Here is a 25,573-nt window from a genome sequence, read left to right as displayed (position 1 = left end):
GGCAGGGGACTGTAACGTCTTGGGGGAGCTGATAGTGAGTCAGCCCTTTTGTTGTTCCTCGGTAGCCAGAGTAGCTTTCGCACCGCGACCACCTCGAGTACGGCTCAAAGTATGAGTCAGTCGTAAGCAATCGGGAACGGGAGGCCAAGAGAGCTTCCGTGGAAGTAAAGCATGTTGTTTTGTTTTATTTTTGAGCACTCGGATAATTTTCGCGATTTGAGACTAGGATTTTTTTTCAATGTGTAGGGTTTGAGCTTTGTTTGTGTTTTGTTTGAGAAGCTCGGAAATTTGAAAGACGCGTTTTTTTTTTTGTAAACATGTAGTATCACGAGGTGTTCTTTAATAAGTAGATAGGCTTTCTTTTTTTTTGTGTGTGTGAGTAACCTGAATGTCAAGGTTATCGGTGAGAAGCCTATCATAACGCGCGTGTGTTTTAGTTAACCTTTTTTTTATAAGCGTTTTTTTATTTTCTAAGGTTAACCGCGTAGTTTTCAGTGAGTGCATGATTTGCACTGAGAAGCGTTCTTAGTTCCATTAGCGCGTGTCCTGTGCGGACGGAAGGAAGCAGATTTTTGACTGGGTTGCTCGTGTGTGTTGAGGGCAGCCGTATTCTGACTTCTTTAGTGAGCGTGCGTAGAACTAGTAATTAGGAGACGCAATTTTTTTAAAAGGGTTTTGCGGAGTGCGTAAGTTACGCAAATTAAGTTCTCATTTAAGGTACGTGTCCTCTGTGGACTAGAGAAAGACACGTGAGTAGGCATAATGAAAAGTTTGCCTACAACGCAAGTACGCGTTCCGTTTAGTGACCACAAGGCTAGCACGCTTGTGATTACGTACTTGTGAGGTTGACCAGACTGTTCAGTGGCACCAATACGTGCGATAAGTACGCCACTGCGATAGGTTGAAAACATGCTGTTCGTGTAGTTAGGCCACTTAAGTTATGTTTGGCTGTTTTCACTGTTTGTTTGCAACGGCAACGACCCATTGTTTTGCTACAACAATGACACTCTGGTCCTGTCGGCATTCGGGGAGAAATGGATAGCGGTTTGGAAAGGTAGTTGGAACTGCTTTGTCGAAATTGGGGAAATGAAAGATCAGGGTTAATTTTGACTCAGTAATAGCCTGGCGAGTCAGGGGTGAAGAGCCTGCGCTTACGCGTGGTGCAGCGCTGTGTTGTTTTGTTTGTTTGACATATGTTCTCCAGGGCCCAGGATCCCGAAGTTCGTCAAACGAGGCTCGACACCAGTACCCTGCAGGTTCTTTCAGCGTTCCTCATGGCCAGCGAATTGAGTTCACCAGCCATTCCGAACGTCCGGGGCGAGGACGAGCTGTTAGATATGGGGCCGTTTCCTGAGCCTACTTCGAGTTCCCCAGACCACATCGAATCGCACCACTGCTAAGTAAGGAATGCAGAAGCAGATGCCACATTCCTGAGACCAGCACGTGCCAACAAGTTGAAGGCCCCCACTTCGTACGCCGCCGGCGGAGCTATTCAATGCTTGACTCTTCCAGAAAGCGAGGGGATAGCCCGGCACTGTTGCAAGTAAAGTGGGTCCAGAAGCAAGACTGCTGTAATGCGCCGTGACAACTTAGCAGCGTCGCCCCGTCCGCCTTTGAAGAGGGCATTGCAAGTCAGCAAGGCAAGACTGCAGGGAGCCGCCGGGTGTGACACCACTGCACGGGCGCCTACCATTGGCCGAAGATGGCGTCATCTGAGCGGGTTCGCCCATTGGCCGAACGTCGTTTTAAGCCGAGACACCAAAGGGCTTAAAAGACGCAGACCGGGAGCAGCGAGAGCATTCCTAGAGGATTCTAGAGCATTCCTGGATTCATCTCTCTCGAACTTCTTGCAACGGGCCGCAGCGTCCGAGTTGCTGCCGGCCCGTAATGACTCTAAGACTGTTCATTGACTCTCACTGTAAATAATGTAAATAAACCTCCCAAGTGTTTCATCTCGAAGTCCTCCTCAACTCCTACAACTGGTGCCAGCGGTGGGATTTCCTCCAACTCCTACAATGGGCACTGAATTTCGCACATGTTTGGCGACCTTGGCAGCTCTGCAAGCTGTGGCCGTTGAAACGTTGGCATTTGAAACATCTCGGGGGATTTGGCACATACGGTCTTACACGGAGCTTGATGTACCCGGCCTCGGTTGACTCGGGCAGGACACTTGAATTGAAGGTGAGTATTAGATGTTTGGTCGCAAGTTCTTTACCATCTCGCCTCATCTTGATTCTTTTGACATTTATAACATTCTGTTCACTGAAGCCCTCCAAGAGTTCAGCCTCAGTGAGCTCCAGCAAATCATCGTCCGAGACAACGCCGCGGGTGGTATTCATCGTACGGTGCGGGGTTACTACTACTTGGGTCTCCCCGAATGATACTAGTTTAGGCAGTTTCTCAAATTGTTTCTGATCGCGGAGCTCTAAGAGGAGGTCGCCGCTAGCCATCCTCAACGCCTTGAGGCCTGGGCCAAAAACTTCGGTAAGGGACTTCGATACATGGAATGGTGAAATTGTTCGCACTGGTTTACCTGGTTTTTCAGAATGGATGACGTGGAAACGAGGGAAAGATTCTTTTTGCCGACCAAAAGATTGGAATAGTTCATCGGTGCGCCCTCTTTTCTGAGGGCGATCAGGGAGTGGGGTGAAGGAGCTAGCCATAACGATATGTGAGATTTCGGCAGTAACACCAGCCACCCACCATGGAGTCCTACAAGGGGACGCTGCAGGACCTGTGAAACACGGCCTGCAAACACCAGCTGTACATTACCACTATAACCAAATATGATATAACCTAGGTTAGCTATTCACACAAGGTTAACCCTTGCTGCCTGGAAAAATTGGAAGTAAAATGGAAGCCAGAAGAAGACAGGAAAGGTGGAAAATAAGGGAAAGACGAAGGTAGTAGGGAGAGAGAGACAGGAAAAGGCAACTACCGATTTCCCCCGGGTGGGTCAGTGCGAGGGTGCCGTCTACGTGAAGCAGAGGCCAAAGAGGTGTGTTGCCTCCGCCGGGGGGCCTTAAAGGTCCGAACACCCAGCATCGGCTCAGCCTCCAGGATCCCCCTTTCCCCGGACACGGCTAAGTCGCGCACGGTTAGACGTGGGAGGGTCCAACCCCCATGTGCTCAGGTACGTGGTGTCGCAACACACCAAACACCTGCTTACGCAGACGCCCCTGCGGGGCGGTCGTTAATACAGCGGCCGGTTTATGCAATGTACTTCTTTCCGCGTGTGAGTGGAATTTGATATACGACTCCCACGGCACATTTAACAAGCGGAGCTGCATGTCTCTTTTTACATTCAGTTTTGTTTACCTTGTAGGGATCAGTTTTAACGCACAAGCCAGCCAGTTTCTTTGGGGCGGAAAAAACCACAGGAACCTTATATTTTGTGGCCACATGCTTCAAATTATGTGCTACCTTATGGGTGTACGGGGTGACAACCGGTCTACTTTATCTTTTTGTGACCTCATCTTGGTCGCCCTTTTTCTCTACTTTCTTCAATTTTCGCAGCAAGGCTTCAGCTACTCCGGTTAAGATCGAGGTTGGAAAGCCTGCTTTTTCCAACTTCCGAATCTGGTTTTGAAAGCTTTCCTCTGCCTTATGGCAACAAGATTTCTTCAGTGATACTTCCAGGCACATCTGAGCAATGGCGTGCTTTACTGTCTTTGAATGGGAGGAATCATAGGGCACTAGTTCTTCTTGTGCGCGAGGGCGATACATCCAGCAAAACCTTTGGTCTTTAACGGTGATGTCAATGTCTAAAAACTGCAATCTGTTTCCTTGGGCAAGCTCATGGGTGAAGTCCAAACCTTTTCCAAGTAGTTTAAAACCAGATAAAACTTCTTCCACTATTTGTGAGTAAGATGAGGAAACCTGTTTCTTTAAAGTTTTCAGCAATTTGGCTTCGTCAAAAGTATCCGCCAGTGACCTGTCCATCTGCGCAAGAAAGATGTTACATAGCACAGGAGCCATGCAGGAACCAATGCAAATTCCTTTTTTCTGAACAAACATCTGGTCTTCAAATAATACCACCATGCAAGACAAGTAGTACTCTAACATTGCCAAGAAATTCGCGACAGAAACACCGGCAGAGTTCTGGAAGGAAACCGCCCCATTCTTTTCAATGCACGACTGTACAGCGGCTAACAACTCAGTCTGTGGGATAGAATAGAACAGATCAACAACGTCAATAGAAAACATATAAGCTGAAGACTTATTGTCATTCAAAAATTTAACAACATCAAGAGAGTTCCTGCAAGGAAAAGGGTCTTCAACATCTAAACTATTAAGATGCCTTAGCAGGAAACCACTAACATGGCTCTGCCAAGCCCCTCTTTCACTGATGATACATCTGAACGGTATTCCTTCCTTATGTGTTTTCGCCGTAAAAAACACGTGTAAGCTATTTCCTTTACAAAGCTGAATACCTTTAGCAATTCTGTCCAAGCCAATACTTTAACACAGAGAAACCACATTACATTTCAGCTTTCCCAGATTAACCACGGTCTTGCGGAAATTCCTGTGCACAGCTTCATGAGCCTTCTCGTTGAACATACCAGACGGAATGATGATGAATCTGCCTTGCTGGTCCGCTTGAGTGAGTCGCAGCTTCTGGTCGGCGAAGAACTTGACGACTCTTTTGGCGGTCGACTCATGTCTAGCTCCGTTGATGGGCGCGGTCCTATTGAGGCTATCCACACCGTCTAGCAAGCACCTTTCCTGGTCCTCCGGGTCAGCTTTACTGGCAATCCTTCGATTCAAGGAAAGTAGCTCATGGCCTGGAATCCTAGGCTCGATGCTGAACTTCCGGCGCTTCCTAAGGACAGCAACTACATCATCTGGGATACTAGTACCCCCCAGAACCCTGAGCGCCATGCTGCTGTCTTGGTTTCTTCTTTCAACACATTTTGATAATACTGGCAATGTCTTTTGCCACAGGAATTCACTAGTTTGGGCAACGAGCCGCCTGAAGGACCGAAGTTTCACGCCGGCAATGTTGGCAGAGTTCTGGGAAAAACATATCCATTGCAGCCAATCGTACAGAAGACGTACCTGACGCCACAGCTCCGCGCGTAATATTCGCCATATCCTCTTGACGTGGCCAAGTGAAGGTCTGGTAGAACCAAACAGGCAGGAGATCTCGTGTGGGACTAGGCCTTTCCTTATGCAGAATCCTATCTTCCTAGCGCGGCAGGAGATGAGGGCGATATGGCTGACTAACAGTGAAAGAGGCGGTGGTCTTGCAGAAGGAACACAAAGAAAGGGGCCCACTGTAGAAGAAAGGTAACCGAGTAATACTTGTTGGGGGGCTAGTTGGTGCATGTTTCCAGAAGAGGGTTGTAGCGCCGAAAAAGACAACACATAGCAAGCGAGACAGGACAGGCGCAACTTCCAACTGTTATATGCGAATGAATATAAGGACAAATCAAGATGGGTAGCAAGAACCACACATGCGCGCGAGGGTTTTACAAAAAAAGCAGATAAAAGATAGGTGAGGCACACACGTATCTCACCCCCGTGTATCTAAAAAAGCAGTTTTATTCTTATAAATGGAGATACATGGGGCGCTAACACAATCGCTACAGTTTCTTTTAACACAGAAGGCCTCCAACAGTTCACGGGCTATCTGGTCCTTACTTCTGTTTAAAACCTTTGCTTCTTTCAGCCTTGCCACAAACTTAATCTTCCTTTCTTCTCCGCAGGCTTTACAATGATGCGGCAGATGAGAACCAGTGCCATTTTGTAAATCCCGATTATGTTCCGCTAATCGATCGTTAATACAGCAGCCGGTTTGTCCGATGTACTTCTTTCCGCATGTGAGTGGAATTTAATATACGGCTCCCACGGCACATTTAACAAGCGGAGCTGAATGTCTCTTTTTACATTCAGTATTGTTTACCTTGTTGGGATCAGTTTTAACGCACAAGCCAGCCAGTTTCTTTGGGGCAGAAAAAACCACAGGAACCTTATATTTTGTCGCCACATGCTTCAAATTATGCGCTACCTTATGGGTGTACGGGATGACAACCGGTCTACTTTTTCTTTTTGTAACCTCATCTTGGTCGCCCTTTTTTCTACTTTCTTTCTTCAATTTTCGCAGCAAGGCTTCAGCTACTCCGGTTAAGATAGAGGTTGGAAAGCCTGCTTTTTCCAACTTCCGAATCTGGTTTTGAAAGCTTTCCTCTGCCTTGTGGCAACAAGATTTCTTCAGTGACGCTTCCAGGCACATCTGAGCAATGGCGCGCTTTACTGTCTGAAACATGATTCCTCCCATTCAAAGAAGTAAAGCGCGTTTTACTGTCTTTACGCTTTACTGGCGCATGTGTGGTTCTTGCTACCCATCTTGATTTGTCCTTACATTCATTCGCATACGGGGTGAATAAACAGTTGGAAGTTGCGCTGAAAGGTGGCAGATGCGGAACAGAGACCGAAGGGGAGAATTTTGAACTCATAAAGCCTGTGAGGCGTCACAAACGCTGTTTTTTCCCGATTCTGTTCATCAACTTTGATTTGCCAATACCCTGACCTAAGATCCAACGAAGAAAAAAAACTTGGCATGTTGTAGATGATCCAATGCATCGTCGATGCATGGCAATGAATAAACATCGTGCTTGGAGACACGGTTCAACTTTCTGTAATCTACACAGAAACATGGTGTGTTGTCTTTCTTTCTGACTAACACTACAGGGGAGGCCCACGGGCTTGTGGACGGCTGGATCACATCGTCTTGGAGCATCTCTTTCACCTGATGCTTGATCACTTTTCTTTCCACTGGAGACACTCTGTAAGGATGCTTACGAACAGGATGTGTGAACTTGTCCATAATAATGCGGTGCTTTGTGATGGACGTGCGCTGTACTTTGGATGACGTTGAAAAACAGTCCGCAAATTCATTCACGAGACTCAGTAGACGGTCTTTCTGATGGTCTGGCAGAGCAGCATTAACGTGAATCCATTCCTTTAGGCTGGGTAACTCAGATTGCAGAAACGATGCAATTTCCAATGTGGCAATGTCAGTAACATCGAAGATTTCGCGAAGTGCGATTGTCGTTCCTCACGATACATGCCGATACTCGTTGCTAAAGTTTGTTAGCAAAACGACTGAACATTTGTTTCGCACCTGAAGAAACCCTCTGTCTATGCAAATGTGCCGCTCAAGAGGCAGGGGAATGTTTGCCTCGGCAATTCCTTCGGTGTCGTCCTCCATGTCGCATCGGACAAAGGTAAGCACGCTGCTCTTGGGTGGCAACGTGACGTGATCGTCAGCTACGCAAAGCGCGATGTCACGGTCGTTGTCATTACTGTTTGCTATGGCTTGCGTAGTAGCGAAGCTGACTCTAGACTCTTGCAGGTCGATGATGGCGCCGTTCGCCTGAAGGAAATCCATGCCGACTATAAGGTCCTTTGAACATTCAGGAGGAATGACGAAGTCGCTGATGTACGTGAAGCCCCGAATGTTGACTCGTGCCATGCAGCGGCCTATTAGAGTTATGAGGTGCCCTCCTGCAGTACAAATGTGAGTTCCGCTCCGTTGCGTCGAAACTTTGTTCAGTATACGCACGAGATTCTGGTTCATAACAGACGTGTCGGCACCCATGTCCATTAACTTCGTGGTCATCTGGCATCCACGAGGTAGGCTTCAATCTCCAGGGGGCATTCACCATTGCGCAGGCATGGCGCATTTAGTGTAAATCCACGGAGCACCGCTCGGCAGTAAGCACAGCCCTGTAGAGGTGATCGGCTTCACCGCAATGAAAACCCAAGTGCCTCCGGCCTGCAGTGTGCCATACGTCGCTCTTGTAGGGTGGTCATGTTTCAGCCATGAATGGCGTGCGGCGAAGCCTGAAGTCGCCAGTTGCTTGTTCAACAGTTGCTTGTTCAAAAATTGGGGACAACGAAATTTGCGCAGCTTCCGCATACGACATGCAAGGCTGTGGCTGCCGTACCTCGTGCTGTGGCGTCTTGCTTTGCTCTGGGACTTGGACTGCCTGCCTGATTTCCTCCCGGACGAACTCAGCCAGAGCGAGTCGCTGTACCGATGCCGGAGCCACCTGAAGCTTTTGGAGCTCTTCTCGAACAACAAGCCTAATGAGCTCCCGCAAGGCGTCGGTATTGTCCAAGAGTATAGCGAGAGGGTCATGCGATAGGGTAAACAGGTCGCAGTTGTACGGCCTTGTTTGCTGCTGCAGTGCCTTTTCCATTGATATGGCTTCTGCAAGAAACTCTGCAACGGTCTTTGGTGGGTCGCATATTAGGCCACTGAATAACTCTTGCTTGACACCGCGCGTCAAGTTCCTGCGCTTCTTTTCTTCCGGCATGGACTGATCCACGTGTCAAAAGAGTCGGCACATATCTTCGACAAACATTGCGACGCTTTCGTTCAGCTGCTGTACGCTCGCCTGAATTGCAGATTCAGCTCGTTCCTTGCGATCGAGGCTGGCATATGTGCTGATTAGCTGCCGTCGGAATTTGTCCCATGTCGATAGGGCCGCCTCATGGTTCTCAAACCATGTCCGCGCATAGTCCTCGAGGGCAAAGTAGGCATTGCGTAGCTTGCGCTCTGCAGTGCAGTGATCGAGCCAGTCCTCAACATCCTCGAAGGTGTCCCCATGGAAGGACATGGGGATTCGCGGCTGGTTAAGGACGACCTTGGTCGGTGCAGTTGAGGAAGAATACGGAACCAATGTACTCATCCTTCTCACTCGATTGGGTAGACGCTCATGCTCAGGTGGCAGTCCTTGAAGTCGACGGCTTGTCCGTACGTGAACAGGGGTCAGCTCGTCCAGACTTCGTATTGGGCTTGTAGACGGTGTTCAATCTGGGAGTGGTCGCATGTACCCAGCACCTCCACCAGAAAAATGTAACGTAGATCGAAGATGGAGTCTTGCAAAATAGACAATTCTGTTTAATGGCGGGCTAGAAGAAGAGTGCGCAGCTTATGCGCTTTGTCTTTCATGACGCCGACCTTCGCGCGTGCCGTCTCGCGCTGCAGGAGCCCCACATCATTGTCAATACTAAGTCAATTTAGACTGGTTAAGTGTGCCTTCAAAATGCTATTTTGGTTTGGTGATGAGTTCATTATAGAAGAGAAAATGAAGGTCAAAGCTCCATTCTTTAAAAATTTCACATAGAGACCCCAGCACCAGTGTGATGTCAAGAATTTGAAAGTATTTTCCCATGTTTGGACTGTTGTGGCACAGCAAAAGCTGGTGAAACTTGCCAAGTTCAGTCTTTGGCTCTTTGAGAATAATACATGTAGTCCATCATTACCAATTACAAGTTAACTTGGCCCGAGCAGGCACCGTCAAAATCTATCCATGGTGAGGCATAGCGCAGAAACTTCAAGGCGGTGTTCCCACCTGTCTTTCATTCTTGCGTCTTTTCTGGCTTACCAGGCATGCTGTCACAGTAAGAGTTGAAATTTTGGGATAGACGGGTAATTTACTAATACAATGTGAATGAGTTATTTTTCTTTAGTGTCCCTTTACATTTATTCTGCGACTCAATGAAGACTCACACAACACCTTAAAGCTTACCAACAAAATAAAAAAAGCATCACATGACATATCAGGTTGACTCTATCATTCCAATGTTACAGCTGGGCTTGGGGAGAAGCCGTAGTGGGCAACTGGGGATCTTAAACATTAATTTGCACATCAATGCATGTGCACATTGCAACAGCATCAGTGTTATGCATTTCTCCAAACGCCTTCCAAAACTACAATGGAAGAGTTATGGTACATTTGGCTGGTCGTTTCCAAGCACTACAGAGTGAGTAAAGGAACAAAAATGAGTAAAGGAACAAATATGAGCAATTAGAACGTTTCAGTACAAAGGCTTCTAATTATACAGTTTTAGCTAGGGTCCACAATGTCATGATAAATTGGTAGAAAACTAAGATAGTAAAGTGGTAAATACAAATGCACTTAGGTTATAACCATACAGTAAACAAAAAATGCTTCGATTACACAATGTTAGCTAAAGCTGCTCGAAGTCTTTAAGTTATCATAAATGGATGACTTCACCAGGAAGATGGTTCCATTCCGTGGATGACCGAAGGAAAAGTGACTGCAAAAAGTTTTACTGTGGCATGATTTGAGGCCAACCTTAAATGGTGGTTGATTCAAGGCGATACATATTGTGACTGAAAATGAGATTGTTGCAGAGTGTTGAATGACCGCATACTTTATAAAAAAGAACTAAACGTGCGATTTTATGATGAGAAGAAAGTGGGATAAGTGCAAGGTCGGTTCTCATGGCAGACACACTTGCAGTTCTGTTGTAATTACGCAAGATGAAATGAACTGAATTATTTTGGATGAGTTCTAATGAATTAATTAGTTTATCAATGGCAGGATCCCAAACAGCACAGGCATATTCTAGTTTCGGCCATATAAGGGTAGTGTAAAGAAGCATATTTAGGGATGAAGGGGTGGTTGAAAAGTTACGGCGAAGGTAGCCAAGCAGGCGGTTAGCATTGCGGATTACGTAGTCAGTATGAACATTCCAAGATAAGTTAGCAGAGATATGCATACCTAGCTTTTCATAAGAGTGAACTAATTCAAATGGTACATCATCTAGGTAATATGTATGCACGCTGTTAGTTGTTTGGGATACACGCATAACTTTACATTTGCCAACAGTTAGTTCCATTAGCCAATGTTCACACCAGTTAGCTACACTAATTAGATTAGACTGAAGGTGGTTGGGATCCTCTGCATTAGTTATTTCACGAAAGATAACACAATCATCAGCAAATAAGTGAATGCTAGATGATAGTGAGGAAGGGAGGTCGTTAATATAAATGAGAAACAAAAGAGGCCTGACTACTGAACGTTGTGGTACACCGGAAATTACGCTTTGAAGTGGTGAGTTATGACCATCTGTGGTTACAAATTGAGCCCGATTAGATAGGAAGAATTCAATTTACTTCAGGATGTTAGTGTCAAGATTCAGCTGACTTAGTTTATAAAGTAAAAGTTTATGACAGACCTTATCAAATGCTTTAGCAAAGTCTAAAAAAATGCAATCTGCAAATGATGAACGATAGAGAATACGATGCAATTTGTGCGTAAAGATTGCAAGCTGAGTTTCACATGCAAATGTTTTTCTAAATCCATGCTGAGCTGGTGTGAAAAATGCATTGGATTCCAGGAAGTTAACAAGATATTTGAAAATTATATGTTCGAGCAATTTACAGCAAGTACTTGAGAGCGAGATGCGGCGATAATTAGCTGTTAAATTTTTGTTACCTGATTTATGCAATGGAACCACCTTCCCGATTTTCCATTGCCTAGGTTGAGTAGATGTATCCAGCAATTGCTGAAAAAGTTTTGTTAGAATAACAGAACTAATGGCGTTGTTATTTTTAAGAAATTTTGAGTTAATAGAGTCATTACCAGGTGATGAGTGTTGGTTCAGGGAATCAATTAGTTTTGCAACGCCAGCCGTATCAACGATCACTGGAGGCATAACTACATGATTGTACTGGCGAGTAGGAGATAGGCAGTCATTGCAGGAGACAAAAATTTTGCACAAATGCATCATTAAGGGCGGCACCACACTGTTCGTTAGGTATAACGATGCTCAATGGGTCTTCCAGAGTTATGTGCTCATCAGGCAAGGGGTTGATTCCACCCCAAAACTCTTTAACGTTAGTCGTTAACATTGATGGAAGTACGTTAGATAGAAAGTTAGATTTTTGAATGTTAGATAGAAAGTTAGAAAGTTAGAGTTAGTTAGAAGTTATAAAGTAAGTGTTCTTTAGTGCTGTTACATACATGTCGAATACGGAATTATAAGCAGACCAGCGTGTGTCAGTTGGCGAGTGTTTTGCGGAACGATATAGGCATTTCTTGAGGTTACATAGGCACTTCAGATGGGTATTGTACCAAAGAGCATCAGAATTGGAGGTAATGATGTGGGATGGAATGTACTTTTCAGTTAGTTTCTGAACTTTAGCGGCGAACATGTCCCAATTGTGCTGAAGGAAACGATTTTTAAAATTCAGTAGGAAAGTGTCGAGAAATGCAGTTAATTGAAGATACTGTAGAAGATACAGCAGAATTGCATTAAATGGAACTTCAAGGGACCGGAGAAATATGTTTCAATTAACAGGAGTTCCGTTTACCGAGAAAGATGTGCAGAGGTGCAGCACTATACCATACACGCTCTTAACAATGTTGGATATGTTAAACATAAAGAAGTGAATGAAGCAGCTAGTTTGTCTCGTGGTTCGGGCATTGGCGATGGTTACTGGATTGACTAGGCGTCACTTGCTTCGGTTTCTAAGAGGCACTGGCAACATATAAAAACAAAAACATAGCTCTTACTGCTCCAGTTGATGGCAGAATAACTCACAATCGGGCACAGGGAGTCCAAATTATCAAACAGCACGCTCTAAGGCTTTTGAAATTTCCGTTGTCCTTATTTTGGTTTTCTGCAGAGGGAGTCCAAATTATCGCACAGCACACTGTAAGGCATCTGAAGTTTCGGTTGTCCTTATTTTGGTTGTCTATGGCACAAGTGGCAGTGCCGCGAAGCTGTCTGGGTCTCCACACAATGCATTATAAACATATAGAATTTTCGCCTGGTTGAGTCTTCACCAGGCGAGTTGAGTCTTCATTTTGAGATGGCTTTCCGAGTAGAAGACAGGTGTTGAAAAAAATATATTTAAGATCCTGCCTCTTTCTCAGAAAAAAGAAGAAAAAAAGACATTTACAGCTTCCTTCTGTGGTTCTGTTTACAGAGTTCCGAAAATTTTGGTTCCAATTAAGGAATTTTTCGGCAATACCCAAATACAAAACCAATCAATTTAGAGGCCATTGTTCCATTTAAGTGATTTCCGTTTCCCAAGATTCTATTCCATTTGCAAAATGTTGTTCCCGTCTGTGCTCTGGAAGATGAGGTAAACATTTTTCTTCATTATTAGACTGGCATCATCTCTCCATAGGCTAGGTGATACAAACAATTTCTGAGGGCTCACAAAGCAATGAATAAGCCATAACATCGTGGCCACCCATAATGTCAGGGCTGCTTCCCAGCCTTTCTAATCTGCCTAACTATCAACATTAAAAGCACTACAATGTAATCTATTTGTGGGTGCTTAAAATGTCAAAAATCTAAAAATAAAAAATAATAAAAAGTGCACATTCCAAAAGATTGGGATAAAATAAAAATAAATGGAAGAACTGACAACTTTTGGTGTCGGTGGAAGCTGAACCCACAACGTCTGCATGACACGTGCAACCAACTGAGGGACAGCAATGGCTGCAGCCTTCTGCCCTCCACTTCCTTGGGAATGAATGTACTGTTGTGGACAATTGAAACACAAACAGTGCAGCACATGGATAACCATACAGTTAGGACCACCTGCTGGGCATGCTCAGTTCAGCCAATGGGTGCCATGCGAAAACGTATTACCCGCTATATATGTTTGGTCACAGTTTGCTGTATACTTGTGTTGCCACTGGGCCACCACCGAGCTGCAACCAGAGTGCAAGCTTAGCTTTGTGTCATGCACGACTTGCGTAAAGTTGCCCTACCATCACCGGTGGACAGCGAGCCCAAAGCTGCATAGCAGGTTCGGGTGTCAAAGAATGTGATCATTGGAAGATTGCTTCAAGCATGAAAACATACAAACAAAATTTTATAGAAGGGCCCACAGAGGTTATTCACACAAGATTGACATTGACACCATTTACTTTAATGACATGTTGCACTCTGACAACTCCCATTTCATTAGAAATGCATCCTCTATGCTGGAATCAGCCGTCAGAAATATATTGCTTTGCAAATGAAGGATTAAGAATTGGAGACTATTTACAAAGTATATTTACAAAGGATAACTGCAGCGCTGGCCAGTTCAGCCGACAGCTCGAGAGCCAGAGACGGTTCGTTGTCTTTGTCAGGGCACCCTCGTGCATCATCCACAAGAAACATGCCATATGCATGAATCATTATCCCCAGCGGCAGAAGCACCGTCCCGGTCCGTCTAAATATCGGTGATGACAGGAGAGTAATATGGTTTGAGGCGTGTGACATACACAACATCAGTGGAATACGGGGCACATGAGGCACTGGTACTGACTGGGGCGATTTCGTACGTAACTGGAGTCACGGCACGCAGCACTCGATATGGGCCTGTGTACCAAGACAGGAGTTTTTCTGACAGGCCAATGTGACGAGTCGGGGACCACATGAGTACCAGAGATCCAGACGAAAAGTGGACGTCTCTGTGTTCACGATCGTACAAATACCGTTGCTTCTCTTGGGAGGTCAGGAGGTGAGCGCGGGCAATTTCGCGTGCTTGGGCTGCCCTGGTGATGGCGTCAAGTGTATACTCGCAGGTCTCTGCTGTGGCGGATGGAAGGGATGCATCCAGTGGCAACATGGGTTCTCGGCCGAACAACAGAAAAAACGGGGAACAACCGGCAGTGTCGTGATGCGAAGAATTATATACAAAAGTGACATAGGGTAGGGCAAGGTCCCAATCCGTATGGTTGGACGAGACATACTTTGCAAGCATGTCTGTTAGGGTGCGATTCAGATGCTCCGTGAGACCATTAGTCTGTGGATGGTAAGACGTATTCAGCTTGTGCTTGGTTGAGCAGGACTGCAGGATGTCGGCGATGACTTTAGATAAAAATGTCCGACCACAGTCAGTGAGCAGTTGGTGTGGAGCACCATGCTGCAGAATCACGTCGCGTAAAAGAAAATTGGCGACATCTATGGCCCAGCTTGTTGGAAGCGCTCTGGTGATGGCGTAGCACATGGTGTAATCTGTTGCCACAGCGACCCACTTGTTGCCAGACGTGGATATAGAGAGAAAGGGCCAAGTAAGTCCAAGCCAACGCGAAAGAACAGCTCCGAAGGAATGTCGAGCGGTTGAAGGCACCCGGCAAGGAGTGTCGATGGTGTTTTTCGGTGCTGGCATTTCTCGCACGCTGCAACATATTTCCGAACGAAGCGGGCAAAGCCTGGCCAAAAGAAGCGTCGGCGAACCCGGTCGTCAGTGCAGGAGATGCCAAGGTGACCTGCCGTTGGTAAATCGTGAAGTTCTTGGAGAACAGCTGACTGGAGGTGCTTAGGAATGACGAGGAGGAGGGCAGGACCATCAGGGCGTACATTGTGGCAGTGTAATACACCATCCCGGGGAACACACAGGTGAAGGGATGAATCAGAAGGCAAAGATTCCAAGCCATCAATGATGGCATGCAAGGTGGCATCACGACGTTGCTCGTCGGCAACATGTAGCAGCTGAGAAACGGAGAAAACGCAAGCGTCGGCATCGAGGTCAGGGTCGGCGGGCGGTTCATCCACTGGATAGCGTGATAAACAGTCTCCATCTTGATGTAATCGGCCCGACTTGTACACTATTGCATAGGAATATTCTTGCAACCACAGAGCCTAGCGACCAAGCCGGCCGGTAGGATCCTTGAGTGTGGAAAGCCAGTAGAGCGCATGGTGGTCCGTGATTACAGAGAAGTGCGTGCCATACAAGTACGGCCGGAATTTGGAAACCGCACAGACGATAGCCAGGCATTCAGGATGTGTAATCAAATAGTTGCGCTCCGCTGCTGTGAGGAGGCGGCTAGCGTACATGATAACACGATCTTGACCCTGTTGGCGATGGGCTAAGATGGCTTCGATACCGTGACCACGGGAATAGGTAGGCACCTCTGTAGGAGAGGACGGGTCACAGTGGGCCAGTATAGGTGGCGTGGTGAGAATGTTGGTGAGGTGGACAAATGCGGCAGTTTGAGCAGGGCCCCACGTAAACGGCACGTACTTCTTCAGAAGATCAGTAAGTGGTCGGGCAATCACTGCGAAGTCTTTAATGAAGCGTCGGAAGTAGGAGCAGTGTCCTACAAAACTTCGGACGTCTTTGACAGACTGAGGTACAGGAAACGAAGTAACAGCACAAATTTTCTCCGGGTCTGGTTGAATACCGGAAGCGTCAACGAGGTGGCCCAGCACTGTAATCTGCCAATGACCAAAGTGACATTTCGATGAATTTAGTTGGAGCCAAGCCTCGCGGAAGACTTGAACAGCTGATAAGCGCTCAAGGTGTGTCTCAAATGTAGGCAAAAATACAAGAATGTCGTCTAGGTAGCAGAGGCATGTTGACTATTTGAACCCTTGAAGCAATGTCCATAATACTTTGGAACGTTGCTGGGGCGTTGCATAGACCGAATGGCATAACTTTGAATTGGTATAGACCATTAGGGGCGACGAACACAGTCTTCTCTTGGTCCTTTTCATCCACAGAAATTTGCCAATAATAGGACCGAAGGTCTATTGATGAAAAGTAGTTGGCACGGTGGAGACAACCGAGGGCATCGTCAATGCGAGGCAAGGAGTAGATGTCTTTCCTGGTAATGCAGTTTAGATGACGATAATCTATGCATAAACACCATGTGCCATATTTCTTTTTAGCAAGCACCATGGGCGACACCCAAGGGCTCGATGAAGGTTCAACAATGCCTTTGGCAAGCATCTTGTTCACTTCATCTCGAATAACCTTACGCTCTGAAGCAGAAAATCAATATGGCCGGCGATGAATAAGACTGGCATCACCAGTATTTATGTGACGCTTAACAGTTGAAGTCTGGTGCAATTGGCAATTGTTGAGGTCGAAGATGTCGTGGTAGGAAACCAAAAGGCGACACAGAGCTGCTGCTTGTTCAGGCAATAGGTCCGCAGCAATCATGGATCGAAATGTGGCATCAGGGCAAATGGCATCCTGTGGACATGGTGAAGAATCTGAGCAGACGTCTACTGAAAACATTGCGACGTGGTCATCTCCTATAGCACGCAGCATTGCAACCGATATGCCTTGGGGTAGAACTTCCTTTGTCAGGCTAAAATTGACGATGGGGAGGCATGTCCCGTTATCGGCGACGGTGACGAAGGAGTGGGGCACAGTGATATTGCACATCAAAAGGACATCAGGAACAGGTGTGGCGACGTAATCACCATCGGGCACAGGAAAAGATTATAGCAAATCGACGAAAGTCAAGGCTTTAGGTGGAAGGCGGACGAAGGCGGTCGTACTAAAGTTGTTCGGCAGTTTGGCACGAATATGCACAAGTAGAGGAAGTTCGAGGCAAATGGTAGTGGCAGAAGAGTCGATCAAAGCTGAATGTGCTGTGAGAAAGTCGAGTCCGAGGATTAGGGACAATTGGTCAGCACTGTAAAAAGAACAGGAACATGGCGGTCGGCAATACTTATACGGGAAGTACACATTCCAGTGACGTCAACAGTGGTGCCATCGGCTATGCGTACGTCTCTTGTAGTAGTAGGCGTGAGAACCTTCCTCAGTTGACGACGGAGGTTACAACTCATTATGGACACCTGGGTGCCAGTGTCTATTAACGCCGTCAAAGGGACACCGTTGACGTGAACATCAAGAGAGTTCTGGTTCGTTGGGAGCGTCAATGGAAGATTTCGACAAGCCGAAGATAATGCAGCACTACCCCCAGGAACTGCATGGCCTAGTTTTTTGTCCGGGAGGGTCCATAATTGGACAGCGACGAATAGCGCCGTGGCTGGGGTGACGGGGACAAAAAGCACTGAGGTGACGACGAGCGAGCAGGACGACTGTCATCGACGGATACGTCAGGGATAGGAGGCATACGGCGAAGTAACGGTGCGGGTTGGCATATGTGCGAGGAGACAGGGAAAAGGAGCTCGAATACGGCGACGCCCAGGAGGTGCGGCAGTGGCGACCGACGTGGCCAATGCGGAGGCAACGGAAGCAAATGGGCTTGTCGTCCGGAGTTCTCCACTCGGTAGGAATGCGGTATCTGGGTGGGGACGTAGCTGTCAGCACCGGTCGGGCGTATTTATTGCGCAGGAGCAGCTGTCACGATTAGTGTATTGTGAGTAATTGCACCGATGTTACAGTCGCAACAGAGAGCACATATAAAAAGCAGGAGTTCTGCAAAATATATGAGGGCAGGACAAATGAAAGTGAGCAAATGCGAATATATGACAAACGGAGAAGTAGTCTCCATGAGCATTTAGGCATTTGTCTCACTGACTAATGAGTCGTGTGATTCCCATCTCATAAAACTCCTTGGGTTGCTGCTTCAAAAAGTCTGTAACTGACTCTTTCAAGTCATGGTCAGACACGAATCTGGTTCCCTTGAGCTGTTTTTTCAGTTGCCCCAAAATGTGGAAGTCGCAAGGCTTCTATATTTTGGTTTGGCATGTATGACGGACGTTGCAGCATTTCTTACTTGAACTTTGCCAGTTTTGTGTTAACCACATCAGCGACGAGGGGACGGGCATTGTCGTGGAGCAAGATGACCCCATTCGTCTGTTTTCCACGTCGTTTGTTCTTGATCTGGCGTTTCACAACATTGGAAATGATGGATAGTTTATCCAGGTTTATCAAATTCGATCAGTAATGGCCCCTGATGATCGAAAAAAGAAAAAAAGACACGTCAACAACACCGTTCCGGCAGGAATGACAGCCTTTGGTTTCTTTGGGGTGGTGAATTCGAATGTTTCCACTGTAAGCTTTGTCATTTTGTTTCACGCTCGTAGTAATAAAACCATGATTCATCCTTGGTCACAACTGCAGACAGAAAGTCGTCACCCTCATTGTGATACCAGATCAGATGAGTCAAGGCAGTGCCGAACCGCTCCGTCTTCTGATGGTGGTTCAAAACCTTGGGCATCCATTGTGTACGCAACAGCCAATTATGTGTGAATTATGGTGTGAACTGAACCGTGACTGATGTTCACACACTCTGCCAGTTAATCAATACTTATCCTCCGTTCTTATCTAATCAGCTCATCAACCTTTGCAACTGTGTTGGAGGTGATTGCGCGGTGGCTTTGGCCTGCTCTTAGATTGTCTTAGCAACTTTCACATCCTTCTCTGAACTGTTTACTCTAACACTCCACAGTGGCCAATGAAATGCAATGTTAAATGTACATGGCAGCCATTCGGCAACTAGTTTCTTTTTGGGAAACACCTTCAGCTGTGAGAAAACTCCCGACACCACGCTGTTCAACTTTTGGAGCGTCCATTATGTCACGCAAGCATGTTCAACCCAGTGTATGAGAGCATTAAAGAACATTTATCCTCACACCTGCGTGTTACTTTTGTAAATGAGACATGCCTGTGTGCTACGCACACGCCTTGCAGATAATGAACTGAATCATTATTGCACAGGGTGGGTTGGCTCACTTTCATTTGACTCGCCCTCATGCATTAGAAATGCGAAGATACAATGGAATATACAAATGCGAAGATACAGCTTGATAAAGGGCAAAAAAGTGTCACTGGAAACAAAGTTCACTGCACGTATACACAAAACCTCGCAACAAAATACTTAAATATACGTATAAGCCTAAAAAAAATCTACATATCTAAGAAAAAGTCACTGTATACAATGCATCAAACAAGGCAAATAAATATGTTGCGCAATCACAGATTCACAGAGCACAGAATCCTGCACCCCCCGCTACCCCTGATGTATCGCATGCAACGGAAGGCGGCCCGCTTCCTCCCCACTTTTCTCCCTTGCGCACACAAGACTGAGCCACCATCGTCGGTCACATGCAGCATGCGGCATGCCGTCACGATGTTGTCGCATAGGACTTTATACGGAACATGAGGGCGACGGCGACGACAAGAATGCGCCAGGAGTGTCCATATAATTGCTATCACAATAATATTACAAGAGTATCCGGCAACTGAAGCGTCCCATGGGCCATTACTTTCCGCAAAAGAAGAAGAAGTAACAAAATAGAAGTTTCCCCATGCGACAATTCGCTTCGCCGCAGCAATGTCTCTTTTTTTCTTTTGAGGGGCGGGGGCACTGAAATGGCAAAAAAAAAAAGAAAGAATGCAAAGGAAAGCATGTTGGCCATAATCGAACGCCTGCTTTGGGCACCTATAATGGTCCTACCAAAGGAATATTGAAGAAAACGTGAGACGCTTGGTCCACAGAGAAGCATACGCACACTGCTCGGTATCCTACAGCGGCAAGACAGGACTTTCCAGAGTGGTCGCGTTCAAGCGAACGCATTGTAATCTGTCGAGTCCCCACAGTGATGCCGGCGAGCGACCATTGTTTCTTTTTCTCGTCTGCTAGCCAGAAAGCGTGCAAAACTGTGCCAGGCGAAAATCCACTCAGCCAGAGAAAAACTAACGCGCACCGAAGTACGCCGCGCGGTGGTCGGGGCAAGGCGAAAAAAACGCAAGCTCACTCTGGTAGCCCAACGGTAGTGAGAACAAGAAAATTGAAGAAGCTCGATGTGACCTCGCGAATAAAAGTCGAAGTAGGAAAATAAATAAGAACGTAGTTACTTTTGTTGACTTTAGTGTCTTGACATGGATGCTTTGGCGCAAGTGAAAGAAATGTTGATATTCTTTTCTGTGACATGACAGCCCAAATGAACCACCACAATGATTAGTCTCATTGGACCTCGCTGCGTGCTTTGTCAACTTGTCTGATAGTGTGTTAATTTGGTTGATTTGGCTTCTCTCGTTGTATGGTGCAATGTACAACTTTAAAAAAGTCAATGCACCTCTGGCATCAAATATGTTTATAAGATCATTAAACTCACTAAGTTCTGGAATTGAAAATCTAAAGCATGGAAATGTCAATGCACCTTTCGCATCAAAAGCTTATAAGAACTCTAGGCCCATAAAGTATCGGAATTGAAATCCATGCGCTCCGTAGATTCTGCGGCCTCCACGAGATGCCGTGACGAGCTCGCTTGCCATCAAAACGCTCTTGAAACTTTGTGCTTGGATGGGGCTCCTTGCGTCATGTGACTCCAGGCGTTGCCGCGAAATCCGGCCCGAGTTCGCAACGTTCGTGCGGAAATGTCTTTTCGAGCATGAAATAACTCTAGACAAAATACAGAATGATTTCCAGCACTGGGGGTTGTTTTGGTCGGCAGAGCATGACAGCATGAAAAAATTTCGGGCGGGGTTGAAACCCCAATAAGTCCCCCCCCCCCCCCTCCCTTGGCTACGCACCTGCGTGTGACGTGTTCATTTAAGAGTGGTAAATTGGTAAGGTCGACACAAGATGACGTCACAGTTGTGTTAGGGAGCCGGGAGAACTGTGGAATGATGCGGCGGCTTTTGGCGAGCTCAAACCGGCGGCACTCTGTCAACCTCGGCCATTTTCTCGTCGACTTTCTGGTAAAGAGCGAGCACGTCTTGTATGTATGAGACATACGATTCAGTAGAAGACTGAACTCGGGTAGCAAGCTCTTTTCTAGCAGCCAGCTGCCATCCGGTGGGATTTCCAAAGAGGTCACTGAGCTTCTCCTTGAAAGCATCCCAGCTAGAGATCTTGTCCTCGTGTGTCCAGGACCAGACACGAGGAGTTCCGCCCAAGTAGAACAGGACATTTGCTAGCATAATGGTAGGTTCCCAGTGGTTGTTTCGGCTAACACACTCATACAGGCTGAGCCAGTCCTCAACGTTGACATTATCTTGGCAAGAGAATATGCCAGGATCGCGGGCATTGGTAGCCGTAACTTATGTTGTTGTCGGGGTCACAGGAGTAAAAGCAGACAAGGTGTCATCACCGGGAGCCATGGCGGAAAGCAGGACGGTACGGTCGCTGTGGAGCTCCATGGAAAGGATGGGGAACGGCACCCTCCACCAAAATGTTACGCGAACGAAGGATTTAGAACTGGAGACTATTTACAAAGTATATTTACAAAGGATAACTGCAGCGCTGGCCATTTCAGCCGACAGCTTGAGGGCCCGAAAGAGTTCGTCGTCTTCGTCAGGGCGCCCGCGTGAATCGTCCACAAGAAACACGCAATATGCATGTATCAATATTACACAAATGGCAACAACAAAAGTATCAGTTATTTCCAAACCATGCACCTCATGGGCACACCCTATGTGCAAGAAGAAACTTAAATAACAGCCAGAAGGCTAGAAATGCAAGTGATTTTTGCAGTGAAAATGGTGCTTCATGCAGGACCCTTATAACCTGATGAAGTTTCCTCTGTCCACTACAACAGCTGCCATTTTTCAAAAGAGGCTTTCAAAGAGGCAGCCGAGACATAGACAACTCGCCTACCTTAAAGAAGATGTCCTTGTGCAAGCACAGTTTCTTTTTTTTTTAATGAAGTGTATTCACCAGCATAGCTGACATGGAAAAACAGGTAGGAATTCCTAGAGATGAAAAGCGTGGTAAGCAGCTCTGCAGTTCTAGCTCTGCGGTCTGCAGAGCTAGAATAATATAATGGCATAGTGCATGACAGCATGCAGCCGTCTGCCCATATTTCATAGGGATTATATCATCATTGCTAAATTATTATTTTTAAGAGCAATTGCATGTTTGCAATGAGGAAGCTCCAATAAACTTGGGAGTGGTTACAGCACTGCATGTGATTAGCGCGAACAGTGTAGGTTCTGTGCAAGTAATTTGAGCAGATCCTTGTCTGAATAAAAAAAAAATTTTTTTAATGCTTAGAGATCTTCCAATGATAACATTCTTTGATACCAGCACCTGCAGTGCAGCTTTGGACTCACATTACAACGATCACTGTACAATGGTCACTGTCCGATCCGAGTGTCACATAGTACCTGTCTGTTATGTACATCTCAATGTTTGTGATAAACAGGCACTCAAAAATAAAGAAAGAAAAGAAAAGCTATAGTCTAAAGTCGCCAACTGGAACATGATGTTTATTAGGAAAAAAAAAGTTGTTTGATGAAAGCACCCTCAAGTTTACTTAATACCAAAACATTCTCCTTGCCAAGGCCTTTGACGCAGACAAGCTGCCAAGCTGGAACTGCACGGCATGCTTTTCACAAGCTAAAAAGTGATGCATGGCACACGCACACCCTGCCACCAATGTGAGAGGAAATGAAACAATACATGAAGGAAACGAAACAGCGGGTCCACGCCACATTTTCTGTATCACCATTTCTCATAGATGAGGGAGACATAGAAGTGCATGCGGCGTAGCAAGGACTTATTGTAGTCACCACAGAAACTGGCGGCAACGCAATTTCCCCAGCTCTCTCATGAACACAATGGAATGTAGTTGATACTAAACCATAAACCCACTAGACAAGAATGCAGAAAACAGGGGAGAGGAAGTGCAATTAACGATAAGGGTGGTGGTGAGTCGTGATAATGGTGCATCACATTTTGATAATGATGGTGGTGGTGAGAGCCTTTATACACATACACGCGAGTCTGGTGAATGCTTAACTGGGTGACGCCCAGTGAGGCCTCCTCCATATTGTGAAGTACCTCCCGCAACGTTTTGCCATATAAGGGAGGTGGTACCTTTCAGCTACAGAGTTTTCTACAATAATTACTAGCGAGAACTCTGGCGCTGTTATAGTTCAGCCACCATGGAAATGATGGTTAGGGCATGGATTCGTCTCATCTTCGTGTTTGTGGCTTTAGACGTTCTTGAGGCTTCATTTATTGTGCTTTATCTGCCTTCATTGGCCTAAATTTTAAAACAATCTATACTTTTTTTAAATGCAGAAGGCAATAAGAATCCGTGAACATGTATAATCACTGCTAATTGCAGTGGTTCGGCTTGTACATACATCCATGGCATAATGGCTTCGACATCAGGCTTCTGTGCTAGAGCTCCTGTGTTTAAATCCTGCCGTTGGACAATTTTAAGAATGTTTACCTAAAGATTTATAATGCAGTGCTATCTTGAAAATGATCACTTGGCAAAGTTTAGGCAAGTCCATGTACTAACCATCATTCCATGCTGGCTGAACCGCCCTGCTTGCACCTCCTGTAGACACTAGCGCCACATTCCCCTTTAGTAATTGTAGTAAACTTTATGCCTTCAGCAAACCCGCATCAATGGCAGCATCACTCGCAAGCAGTAGCTGCTGCTGCAGCGGAGTAGGGTAGCCTGCCTGAACAATGCATGGAAAAGTACATCTGAAAGGGGGCTCAGGAAAACGGCTCGAGCACAGCTAGATCACCTTTATCATGAATTATGCCACCGCACACAAGCATAGCAGCATTTCCATAGCAGCGTTTACATAGCAGCGTTTCCAGCAAATGCGTGGCCAAAGCACGCGCTTTGGCCACACATTTGCTGGAAACGAATGGCCATAGTTGATGTTCAGTGTACATGCAACGTGGTGGCATTGAATTGTATTCTGGGGTTTTACATGCCAAAACCACGATTTGATTATGAGGCACGCCATAGTGGCAGACTCTGGATCAATTTTGACCACCAAGGGATGTTTAACGTGCCCCCAACGCACGGGACATGGGCGTCTTTGCATTTCTCCCTAATCAAAATGCGGCCACCGCAGCCATGATTTGATCCCGCGACCTCGTGCTTAGCAGCGCAGCACCATAGCCGCTAAGCCACTGCGGCGGGTAACGTGGCAGCATTGCAATAATATATATTCTTGTCATGTGCGCGACCACAACAAGATGGCACAACATACACCGTTATGCGAGATGCAGACGCCTCTGGGAGATTGGGCCAGACCGCGCGAGCCGAGCTGGCATGTAACCATGTGAGTGTTGCTGATGTAACCTATTAAACAGTTGTCGCTTAACACATACATCTCGTCAATCTCATCACATGCTCGTCACTCGACCATGACAATTTTGATGGTTGTGCTGGTTTTGTTCACCATAAGTGAGTGTTCATCTTAAGTGGGGCCATCATAAGTGGGCACGACAGTACATGTATTCATAACCTAGTCCTGGTTGTGTTAGCTACCATCACTCGTAGCCATTGTGGTACACGTGAGACATAGATTAAACTGCAACCATCATGTAGTAGGTCATCTTAGAATTAGGCAACCAGCCAATAAACCCTTGTTTGCCACCTCAAGCTATCAAGGCTGCCATGGACAAAATCCTCCTTATTGACATATGTAGTATATTGTTTATCTTGTTCTGGTGACCCTTTTTCACTGTCTGACCACTGTTATAAAGTTATCACTCGGCACAAGACATGCCTACATGTATGCGAAATTACCAAAACGTTGTTGCCAGTTCTATGGCGAAAGAGCCTTATCTAATCAGATTGTGCACAAGTAGCTGTGCACGTTCTTGAACATAAGCAAGCACTGGCGACTATGCTGGGATGTACAATGAATCAGATATAAATAGCCAGTGCACTTGACCCGTAGATCAGATTTCAACGACTGATGACTGTGCTTGTTGCTATCATTGTGCTCCGAGTGTTACTTGTTTTTGAGGCCACAAGTTCGTCCAATAAAGAGCTAGATTCGTGACTCACAGTTTTGGTACTACTATCTGGTTCTCCACCATCACTACAATGTGACAATGTGCAATGAACTAAAAAATCCTTGGGAACTGAGGGGCTCGGTTTTCATGTTCTTGCTGTTCTCACCAGGTCCTCCCCAGGCATCAAAACCAGTTGCCAATGTAGCTTGCAGCCGCAGACCTTGTTGTGTAACTTCATCTCGTGGCATGGGCAGCAGGTGCCAAGAAGCCTTGGACAGGCCAGCCTGCAATGGTCACATGACCTGTGAAATTGCTGCACATTTGACATGCTATCACTGTTCTATAAACACTTGGAGCCTAAATATCACATAAGAGAT

General features: G+C 46.2%; 1 protein-coding gene across 3 annotated transcripts in view; it reads right to left on the bottom strand.

Moving 5' to 3' along the window:
• LOC126545444 (uncharacterized) overlaps positions 1–25,573 on the bottom strand; it is a 244,514-nt gene that overhangs the window by 139,204 nt on the left and 79,737 nt on the right. For all 3 annotated transcript variants that reach the window (XM_050193324.2, XM_055061243.1, XM_055061244.2), the window contains exon 9: positions 25,363–25,480. In XM_050193324.2, the coding sequence (XP_050049281.1) occupies positions 25,363–25,480 (118 nt within the window). The remainder of the gene's footprint in view (positions 1–25,362; positions 25,481–25,573) is intronic.

The sequence above is a fragment of the Dermacentor andersoni genome, chromosome 1 (genome assembly GCF_023375885.2).
Source record: "Dermacentor andersoni chromosome 1, qqDerAnde1_hic_scaffold, whole genome shotgun sequence".
Classification (NCBI taxonomy): domain Eukaryota; kingdom Metazoa; phylum Arthropoda; class Arachnida; order Ixodida; family Ixodidae; genus Dermacentor; species Dermacentor andersoni.
The sequence above is the reverse complement of the archived record's forward strand: the minus strand, read 5'-3'. Positions and strand labels throughout refer to the sequence as shown.